This window comes from Bubalus bubalis, chromosome 18, assembly GCF_019923935.1.
Source record: "Bubalus bubalis isolate 160015118507 breed Murrah chromosome 18, NDDB_SH_1, whole genome shotgun sequence".
NCBI classification, from domain to species: Eukaryota; Metazoa; Chordata; class Mammalia; order Artiodactyla; family Bovidae; genus Bubalus; species Bubalus bubalis.
Genome location: NC_059174.1, coordinates 62,387,952 through 62,399,175, shown reverse-complemented (window position 1 = coordinate 62,399,175; position 11,224 = coordinate 62,387,952). Strand labels below are relative to the sequence as shown.

General features: G+C 46.6%; 1 protein-coding gene across 3 annotated transcripts; it reads left to right on the top strand.

The window, feature by feature from the left end:
- The first annotated feature begins 806 nt into the window (after window positions 1-806).
- Window positions 807-6,185, top strand: LOC123465156 (natural cytotoxicity triggering receptor 1). Of its 3 annotated transcripts, none has more exons than XM_045163556.1 (7): window positions 809-1,387; window positions 1,470-1,505; window positions 1,682-1,966; window positions 4,052-4,330; window positions 4,599-4,652; window positions 5,183-5,230; window positions 5,336-5,850. In XM_045163556.1, the coding sequence occupies exons 1-7, from the start codon at window positions 1,354-1,356 to the stop codon at window positions 5,524-5,526; spliced, it is 927 nt and encodes a 308-aa protein (XP_045019491.1). In that variant the 5' UTR covers window positions 809-1,353; the 3' UTR covers window positions 5,527-5,850. The 3 variants fall into 3 exon arrangements, with proteins under 3 accessions (XP_045019493.1, XP_045019491.1, XP_045019492.1); XM_045163557.1 differs by having other exon boundaries at window positions 810-1,387; window positions 5,714-6,185; XM_045163558.1 differs by lacking the exon at window positions 1,682-1,966 and having other exon boundaries at window positions 807-1,387.
- The last annotated feature ends 5,039 nt before the right edge of the window (window positions 6,186-11,224 follow it).

The following is an 11,224-nucleotide window of genomic DNA, read 5'->3' as shown; positions in this document are numbered from 1 at the left end:
GGAATAAAATTCTGCCTTGTGCAGCAGTATAGATGGACCTCAAGGGCATTGTGCTTCGTAAGATCAGTCAGACAGAGAAAGATAAACACTGTATGACATCACTTATATGTAGACTAAAAAATAATATAAATGAATGTATAAGCAAAACAGAAGCAGACTCACAGATAATAGAAAATAAACTTGTGGTTTCCAAACGGGAGAAGAAGGTGGGTAGTCACAAATTAGGGATATGGGAGTAAGGGGTACAAACTAACATGGATAAAATAGATAAGCAAGAAGAATAGACTATATAGCACAGGGAATTATGGTCATTATCTTGTAATAAATTATTATGGACTATCATCACTGCTATATGCCTGAAACTAATAGAATATTGCAAATCCACTATGCTGCTGCTGCTAAGTCGCTTCAGTCGTGTCTGACTCTGCAACCCAATAGACAGCAGCTGACTAGATTCCTCTGTCCCTGGGATTCTCCAGGCAAGAATACTGGAGTGGGTTGCCATTTCCTTCACTATACTTCAATTAAATAACTTATTTATTTAAAAATTATTTAGACCCTTAAAAAAAGAACAACAGACACATTTTGCATTTAAAATATATTAATGTACTTAGTATTTTAATATTCTGCTTTATAGAAGGCTAAGGAATGTCATTATGTAAGAAATATATTTTTGCTTAAAAATAGTATTTTATTAAAACATTGTAATAAATCTGAAGAAGACAGTTTTATCATTTTATTCTTTTTTTTTTTAGTTTTTTTTTTAATTTGTTACAATATTGCTTCTGTTCCATATTTTGGTTTTTTGGCCATGTGGCATGTGGCATGGATCATAGCTCCCTGACCAGGGATGGAATCCACATCCTCCACGTCCGAATGTGATGTCCCAACCACTGAGCCACCAGAGAAGTCCCTCTATCATTCTAATAAAACCAATTAACATCCCAGCACATGAATGCTGGACACAGAGGAGCCAAAGTCAAACACATATTTTTAAAATGACTTTAAGGGTTTTGCTCTGTACACTGCCTTATGCCTTCCCTGGGCATAACGTCCCCATTTCAAAATTTATCAGTTGACCTAGAAATGAGTTTCTGCCAGGAACCAGACCATGGTCAGAGGCTCTGGTTAGAAACCACAGATACACTCAGATGCATCATGGGAACTACGTCTTTTCCTTATTGCCAATGGCCAGAGGTGGAGGAAGACCTTTGAATCATCAGTAAACAAATCGGTGTGAAAGCCCCTGGGCGACTGCTCCTGAGCTTCACTCACCACATCCTGAGCATCCCCCTGGCCCGTGGGGCTCCATCTCCACCCAGCTGTCCACATTTATCAGGCAGAATCTGAGTGATGCCTTCCACACTTGCTGTCCTTCTCATCCTTGGTGAGTTCTCGTGTGGAAGAGAGCTGGAATTGAGGGGTCTAGCACGGATGAGGCAACATATCTCATCATTCCTGTCTTCCAGGGCTGGGTCTGAGCCAGAGGAGCAGCACCCAGAAGCGTAAGTCCTTCCTTCAAAGCCCCCAAGTTAGGTTCAGCCACTGTGTCTGCTTGAGAACAGGTGGAGGAAAGGCCAGGGACTCTGACTGGCTAGGAAGGCTCACGGCCAGCAGTTGGGTGGATGGTAGGCTGGAAAGGGGGCTTTCTTGGGAACTCCTGCCTCTGATTCCCTTCCAGAGATGCTCTCGAAACCTGCCATCTGGGTCAGACCCAGTTTCATGATCCCAAAGGGAAGACCGGCTACCATCGGGTGTCGGGGAGCTGGCGAGGCCATGGAATACCAACTGCACTTTGAGGGAGGCCTTTCTGCCTTGGAGAGACCGAAGTCATCCCCAGTGATGAACTGGGTGAAGTTCCCCATCCCAGCCATGACCTCTCACACCGCAGGGCAATACAGGTGCTCCTACCGAAGTGGGGAGCTCTGGTCAGAGCTCAGCGACCCTCTGGAACTGGTGGTAACAGGTAACAGTCCCATGGTGCAGCTATAGGTCATCTCATCAACCTGAGTCCTCCAGAGAGTCCTCACTTGCTCATCTCCCTCCGTCTCTCCCAAGCCTTGCTCAGATATTAGTTTGTCTTGGGGGCAATGCAGGGGGTTGGTTAATGCCTATGGGGTTATCTTTAGAGAATTGTCTCTATGTCCTAGAAGCAGATTGGTCTTCAGTTCTTCAGAAATCAGACTCTAAGATGGATGTTTGTGCCCAGAGGGAATCACCGTGGGGTGTCCTTAAAAACAGCACCTATGATAAGTGAGGGGCACAGGCCCTCACTGCTCACAGAAAGGGCAGTTGAAGAGCAGTGCAACTCCAAGGGAGACCTCAGGGACTTCCCTGGTGGTCATTCCAGTGGTTAAGACTCCATGTTTCCAATGCATGCGATGAGAGTTCAATCCCTGGCCAGGGGACTAAGATCCCGCATGCCATGTGGTGTGGCCAAAACTTTTTTTAAAAATAAAAAATTTAAGGACAGAGACTTCAACTGAACAAATGTGGAACTCTGGACCTGGCTGGCCTTTCAGCGTAGTCTTGAAATGAGGCTAGAAGCTCTGTGCTCCCATCAGGCAGGGATTGGATGAGAACCACTCCTAGGGAGATTCCAGACAAATAGTCTTGCTTTTGTGGTTCTTGGGTTCTAGCAGAAGATAGACTATGAGTCAAAGTCAGGAAATTCAAATCAGCTACACAGCATGTGAGGGTGAAATGGCAGTATGGAAAAAGCAAGGTAAATAGGATTGAGGTGGCCAGGTAATCTTGGGTCAGGTGGTTCCCTTCCATTGAGGGATGTGGGTCTCAAGTTTAAGTCAATATCAGAGTCACCTATGGACTTGCAGAAGTGCAGATGACTTTAGTAAACCCACATTCATGGAAGCAATATTCACAACAGACAAAAGGTAGAAACAAGTTTGCCTGCCAGTGAATGAATGGATGAAGAAAATGTGGTCTATTCATACAACTGAACATTATTCAGCCTTAAAAAGGAAGGAAATCCTGACACTTGGTAACTTGAGGATGTTATATTGAGTGAAATAAGCCCACCGTCAAAGGATCAATAAGTGTACATTCCACTTAAATGGGGGTACTTAAAATAGTCAAATTCAAAGGCACAAAGTAGAATGGTGGTTGCCAGGGTCTGGGGAAAGGGGAAATGAAAAGTTAATGTTTAACGTATAGAGTTTCAGTTTTGCAAGATGAAAAGCATTCTGGGGATTAACAGGGATGACATTGTACAACAATGTGGATGTACTTAATATCGTGGGACTATACAATTAAAAATAGTTAAGGTGGTAAATCTATGTATATTTTACTACAATTAAAAGTAGCAATGAGGTTTTAAAGATTTTTTTTTAATGTGGACCATTTTTAAAGTCTTCTCTGAATGTGTTAAAATACTGCTTTGGGTTTTATGTTTTGGATTTTTGGCCACCACGAGGCATGTGGGATTTAGCTCCCCAGCCAGGAATAGAACCTGCACCCTCCTGCACTGGAAGGTGGAGTCTCAACCACTGGACCACCAGGGAAGTCCCATCAAAAAGATTTTAAAACACAGGTGGCTGCCCCTCCCCCAAGTTTCTGATGCAATAGTTCAGGGGTAGAGCCTGGAAATTTGCATTTCTAACAAGCTTCCCCAAGATGCTGACATTGCTGGTCCCAAGGACCAAATGCTGAGGACCATTGATGTAGGGAAATTCCCAGAAAGAGATTCCTCTTAACTCTCTTGGCAGCTGGTGGAGGGACTGTCTCAGTCTTGAAGGGAGAATTCAGGGAGGGTGTGTCCATGACCAAGACAAATCTAGGAAATAGAAGAAGAGACCAAGATTCCGAACAGTGATATCCTGGCCCTAAGGACTAGAGGGACGCTAGGAGATGCAGTAAGCAGGATACAAATGCTCTGTACTGGGATTTCCCTGGTGATCCATTGGTGAAGACTCCACCCTTCAAGTGGAAAGGTTTTGGGTTCGATCCCTGGTGGGAGAACTCTGATCCCATGTGGCACATGGCCAAAAAAAAAAAAAGATGCTCTTAACCTACTCGCCACCTTCTCTCACAGGACTGTATGACACACCCACGCTCTCAGTCGAACCCAGGTCTGAGGTGACCTCAGGAGAGAATGTGACCTTCCATTGCCAGCTGGCAACAGCTACAAGCACGTTCTTCCTGCTCAAGAGGGGACGATCCAGCCGCCCCCAGCTCAGATATGGGAACCTGCGGGCAGAGTTCCACCTGGGCCCTGTGACCCCAGCACATGGAGGGACATACAGATGCTTTGGCTCCTACAACAACCACGCATGGTCTTTCCCCAGCAAGCCTGTGAAGCTCCTGGTCAAAGGTGAGGACCTCCCCCTCAATTTTGCCCCATGTCCTTTCTGGATCTCTAAATGACCACCAAACAGCGATGAGGATGGCAGCAGAGAGGCAGGTGGGGCGATGCAGAGACGGTGCTTTGCACCAATGCTCTCATCCACATTGATTCCCAGAGGTCCAGGAGCTAGCGAGAGCATGAGGACCATTGCCACAGAGATGGAGGGCAGAGGAGCGGGGATGGGGGAGAGAATAGGTGGGAAGACCAGACCCCTTGATCTTCTCCTTGTCTCCAGTGCCAGGAGATGCCGGGGACACCACCTTCGCGCCCACCGAACACACCTCTTCTGGTGAGTAACAGACACTTCTAAACTCAGGGGAAGGACTCAAAGCCTCCCAACCACACTAAAAAGCTGGCATTCGTTCACAATATCCCTTGAGTGCACAGAGCAAGCCATGAACTACATTTCTGTCAGCCAACCAGACGAAGACCCTTGCTTGTATGGCACTCATAACCTATAGTCAAAGTCGTTGTTGTTCAGTCACTTAGTCAGGTCCAACCTGACTGCAACCCCACGGACTGCATCGCGCCAGGCTTCCCTGTCCTTCACCATCTCCCAGATTTGCTCAGATTTGTGTCCATGGAGTCGGTGAAGCCATCCAGCCATCTCATCCTCTGGCGTCCCCTTCTCTTTCTGCCCTCAACCTTTCCAAGCATCAGGGAACTCTTAGTTGGGACAAACGGGATCTGGTTCCCCTACCAGGGATCAAACTCAGGCCCCCTGCACTGGGAGCATGGAGTCTTAGTCACTGGGACCACCAGGGAAGTCCCTCACACCATCTCTTTTCCTCACTTCTTCACTTTCTTTACTCTCTGCAGACTACTGGGACTCCTACGAGTTAACCACAGGGACCCAATCGCAGAAAGGTAAGCTGGCAGCAGGGGCTGTGGGCCCTTAGGAAAGGGGAGAGAGATGGGGTGAGGTTGTCTTGGTAGCTCCCCATGAGCAATCGCTCTGTTCTTCTGACCCAGACCATCTGCTCTGGAATCACATGATCCAGAATCTCATCCGGCTTGGCCTGGCTGTCCTGGTCCTAGTGGCCCTCATGGGGTTCCTGCTTGAAGACTGGCTTCACAGGAGAAAGTCTCAAGAGAGAGCCCATAGGACTTCACGTCGGGGGTGCGGGAGAAGGCTCCGAGCACAGAGAGCCCTGGAAACATAATCAAGAGACCCAGCGGCCGCAGGTGGAGCTGAAAGTGGCCCCAATCTTGGGCTGTGGGAGCTCTGTGTGGAACCCATGGAGGAAGGGAGTTGCTGCAGAGAACTAAGGGAGGACTGCGTGCAGTTGGGCGGGAGGAAGATGAAGACGGCACGTTTCTCCTGCAGACCAAGCCTGTTGTCTCTTCCAGGTTCAAAGGACTCTTGTGCTTCCTTCCTGCAAGCCAAATTTTCAACCACCCCCATCTTTCCTGAAAGCAACTTTAACATCACGGCCACAGGAATATTTCCTTCTTCCTTTTGTCTTTATCCTTACTTCTTTTTATAAATTTATTTAATTTTAACTGGAAGATAATTGCTTTACAGTGTTATGATAGTTTCTACCATACATCAACATGAATCAGCCATAGGTATACATAAGTCCCCTCCTTTTTGAACCTCCCTCCCACCTCCCACTCCTCTAGGTAGTCACAGAGCACCATATTGAGCTCCTTGCATCATACAGCAAATTACGACTGGGGATCTCTTATACACATGGTAGTCACGTTTCAATGCTGCTCTCTCAATTTGTCCCACCCTCTCCTTCCCCTGCTGTGTTCACATGTCCATCGTGTCTGCATCTCTATTCCTGCCCTGCAAATAGGTTCATCAGTACCATTTTTTCTAGATAACATATATATGCTTTACTATATGAAATTTGTCTTTTTCTGACTTATTTCTCTGTATAACAGGCTCTAGGTTCATCCATCTCACTAGAACTGACTCAAATTCATTCCTTTTTATGGCTGAGTAGTTTCCTTTGTATATATGTACCACAACTTCTTTATCCATTCATCTGTCAACAGACATCTAGGTTGCTTCCACATCCTGGCTATTTATCCCTCTTTCTTTTTTGCTGTCTCTGCAGATGAGAGACATTCAAAATATTTAACCACCAGTACAGAAAATGCATATTTATCAATAGGATTAAGAGCTAAAGAGGCAACAACCCAGTAGCGAAGTCCCACCCATTGCTATTGTAGATGAACCATGACAGGTGTGATATGAAAAGGATACATTTGGGGCAACATCCACAGACTTCAGAGAACCTTTGTCATCCCAAACTGAAAAGTGTTTTTAAATTTTTAATTGAAATATTTTTGACATAGAACTCTCTGTAGGTTTAAGGCATTTAATCTGTTGATCTGATACATTAATCTATTGTGAAATGATTGCCATTATAGTGTTAGCCAACACCTCTCTCACATCACATTATCAACATTTCTTTTTTGTGCTTGGAATAATTAAGATCTGGTCTGTTAGCAAGTTTTATGATTATCATGTGACACTGTGGTGTATCATTACCATACTGATCATTAGGGCTCCAGGACTTATTTGTCTACTAGTTTGTTCCCTTAAATGTCGTCTCTCCATTTCCTCCACCCACCAGTCTTTAGTAACCACCATTCTGCTCTCTGTTTCTACAAGCTTGGCTTTGTTTTTAGATTCCAACTTTAAGTGATATCACACAGTATCTGTCTTTCTCTGACTTATTTCACTTAGCATAATGCTGTCAAGGTCCATCCTTATTGTAAAAAAAATGGGAAGATTCCTTTCTTTCTCACTTTTACTAAATATATCTTTATGTTGGCCCATAAAGAAGGCTGAGCACTGAAGAACTGATGCTTTCTAATTGTGGTTTTGGAGAAGATGCTTGAGAATCCCTTGGACAGCAAGGACTTTAGGATCAAACCAATCAATCCTAAAGGAAATCAATCCCAAATATTCATTGGAAGGACTGAGGCTGAAGCTGAAGCTCCAATACTTTGGCAACCTGATGCAAAAGCCGACTCATTGGAAAAGACCCTGATTCTGGGAAAGATTGAAGGCAAAAGGATAAGCAGAGAATGAGACGGTTGGATGGCATCACTGACTCAGTGGACATGAATTTGAGCAAACTCCAGGAGATAGTGGAGGGCCAAGTAGCCTGGCATACTACAGTCCATGGGGTCACAGATTCACAGACAACGTAGCGACTGAACAATCCCAACAAAATCTATATTTTTAAGGAGGCACATTCATTACTCCAGCCCAGGACCAGTCTAACCCATCTTCACTTCTCAAGGTGCCCATGTGCTTTGAGATCCGTTTCTGCCGGTTGATGCTGGTCTCATGGAGATCAGGAAAGGTGAGCTTTGAAGACTGAGAGGGCATCTCATTCTCCTCCCTCAGCTCAGCCTCTCTTCCTTCTTTGTTTAGCCCCAGTTTCTTCCATTTTCCCAATTACAACAATAAGACAGGATCTCCGGTCTGCCTTTCCTGTCTGCTTTCTTCATCCCATCTCATACAACAGGTGCGCTGCAGAATCAGGAGGCAGGGAGAAAGGACGGAATTTGAGCTCCATGAACATCTGTGTTCCTGAGGCAAACTATGTCCTTTCTGTTTTCACCTTCCATTGGCCAAAAAGAGGAGTTGATAACTCCTTCTCAGTAATGCATAAGCTCATGACATAATTCTACAGATTTTTTTTTTAATTTTTAATGTGGACCACTTTTAAGTCTTTATTGAATTTGTTACCATATTGCTTCTGTCTTATGTTTTTTATTTTTTGGCCTCAAGGCATGTGGGATGTTAGCTCCCTGACCCGGGACCAAACCTACACCCCCAGCTTTAGAAGGTGATGCCTTAACCACTGGACCACCAGGGAAGTCCTCATTCTAGGAATTTATCAGCGCTCCACAGTATTACATCACCACCAGTACCAGAGTTCTCTCACCCTGAGTCAGGAACAGGAACAAAATCTTCAGAGCATGGATATGATCTTTCAGAGAAGGTCCGCCCCCTTCCACTCTTCCTGGTCTGCAGATGGGGTGACTGATCGCCCTGAGACATCACCCACCTGAGCAAGGCTATACTCTACCCCTTCAGGCTCAGTCCTCAACCACTAGAAACTTGTTCTCACCCCTCAGTTCCTCTGAAGCTGTTTTTGTAACCTAATAAATTTCCTGGAACTCTCAGTGGACACCTCTCAGTCCTTATCTTTGCTCTTCTGTTAATTATATATGACCACTTCCTCCTTGAAAAAATCACCTCGCTGGCTTTCTCTAACCCCTCCTCCTACTCACTCGGACTCTCCCTACACCACTGGGTTTGGGGGGCTCTCCATGGCCAGAGTTTTGAGGTTCTATGGTGGACTTAGTGTTTCTCTGGACACAAGTCTGGGTTGACTTCATTTAACACCACAGTTTCGATTTCTCTACAATCAGATGCCAAAATCTGTTTCTCTTCTGATTACAGTCACATTGGTGGTGGGCAAGGGGTAGGGGTGGGGATGGGGAAGGGGGAGGGAGTTAGGGCCTCAATATGTACATTCGAGGGGGACACAATTTAGCCCATAGCAGGGACTGTCCTGAGCTTGGTGTTGAGCAGCACCCCTGGCCTCTATCCACTATCTACCCAGACCACCACCCACCTAACCTATTACAAACAGAAAACCTCCATGAGCTGAGTCAATTGTGCATGTGTGCTCAGTCGTGGCCAACTCTTTGTGACCCCATCGACCGGAGCACACCAGGCTCCTCCTTCTATGGGATTTTCCGGCAAAAATACTGGAGTTAGTTGCCATTTCCTTCTCCCCAGGGGATCTTCCTGACCCAGGGATCGAACCTGTATCTCCTGCATCTCCTGCATTGGCGGGCAGGTTCTTTATCACCATGCCACATGGGAGAAGTCTCCATGAACATTGCCAAATGTCCCCCTGAGGACAAACTGAGGAACTACCCAGTTAAGAACCCCTGGCTTGGAAGGATATAAATAGGGGTGATGGAAGAAGGTAGCTGTGATGGGGGAGGGACCTCCATGAGATCCGGTGGTCAGCTAGGTGAGAACATGTTGACTGTGCTGAGAAGGATGACCACGTGAAATGCTGAAACGCCTCCCGGATCCTCACCCTCCAGGCAGAAACCACCAGAGGTGCAGGGCTCGAGGCAGAGGAGTGATAGGACACCCCACATGACTGGGACAGAGTGAGCCAGGGGAAACCCGACTGAAAGGTGAGCCCAGGGGTCTTTATTTTTTATTCTGGTTGCACTGGGTCTTCACTGTGGCACAAGGGCTCTTTGTTATGGCTCACAGGCATCTCCAGGTGTGGAGCACGGGCTCTAGGGTGTGCAGGCTTAGTTGCCCTGTGGCATGGGGATCTCAGTCCCCCAGCCAAGGGTCAAACCCACATCCCTTGCATTGGAGGGCAGTTTCTTAACACGCTTAACACCACCAGAGAAGCACCCAGAAGCGGCTTTTGAACCCCAGATCTGCCTTTTGCCATCACCTTGTGCAAAATGAGAGTTAAATAATTATAACTTCGGAGGAGGGACTCGCCTTCCCAAACCTGGATCTCCTGGCTCATACACAGAGCCCTGGAAGACAGCCCTGGTGAGGTGAACCCCAAAGTCAAGAGTTTGCCTCCACTTCGAGGCATCAAGGGGCCCCCACCTTCTCTCTGGGACTCACTAAGGCTCAGCAGGAGGGTGAGAGGAGGAGTCATGATTCTGGAACCATCCCGGTCCTCTGGCCCCAGCAGAGCTGAGCTACAATGGGACTGAGGCTGAGGGGGAGGGGTCCAGGAGAGGAACCAGATGGACAGGGGGAGGCCCACCTAATACCATGAGGCTGAGGTTTTTAACGCCTGCTGAAGAAGAGTCACGCCCCACCTAGATCTCTACCCAACTGGGGACCCGTGGGAGGTGCGACATCCTGAATACAATGCTCGCTCTCCATCTGCTGTGGGGTTTTCAACCTCTGGGTGATAACTGTTGTGGGGCTGTGGTGTGTGCTGTAGAAGGTTTCACAGCACCCTTGGTCTGTGCCCAAGAGAAGCTCATAACAGAGCCAGTTGTGACCTCCCACCAAAATCCAAAGTAGTCAAATCAGTAGAGACAAAGTAGATGAATCAGTATGGGGTTTCCTTTTGGGGAGATGTAGACGTCAAGGCTATGGTTTTTCCAGTAGTCATGTATGGATGTGAGAGTTGGACTATAAAGAAAGCTGAGTGCTTAAAAATTGATGCTTTTGAACTGTGGTGTTGGAGAAGTCTCTTGAGAGTCCCTTGGACCGCAAGGAGATCCAACCAGTCCATCCTAAAGGAAATCATTCCTGAGTGTTCATTGGAAGGACTGATGTTGAAGCTGAAACTCCAATCCTTTAGCCACCTGATGCAAAGAACTGACTCATTTGAAAAGACCCTGAGGTTGGGAAAGATTGAAGGCGGAAGGAGAAGGAGACAACAGAGGATGAGATGGTTGGAAGGCATCACCAACTCAACGGACATGAGTTTGAGTAAACTCCAGGAGTTGGTGATGGACAGGAAGGCCTGGTGTGCTGCAGTCCATGGGGTTGCAAAGAGTCAGACACGACTGAGCAACTGAACTGAACTGAGACATTCTGGAACTAGATGGTGGTGATGGTCACAATGGTGTGAACACCCTGAATGCCGCTCAACTGTGTACTTTAAGATGATGAAAATGGTAATGTTGATGTGATGTGCATTGCCCCACAATGTTTTAAGTCTCCAGACTTTGCCAGATTGGGGTGGGGGTATGGCAAAATCAGGCTTAGTTGAGGACTACTGTCTTATTCTATAGCAATGAATGGCTAGACTGTAGGCTCTCTCAATCTCAGCACTATTGAAATTCTCGGGGGAGAGGGTAGTTTTTTGTTGTGGTGGG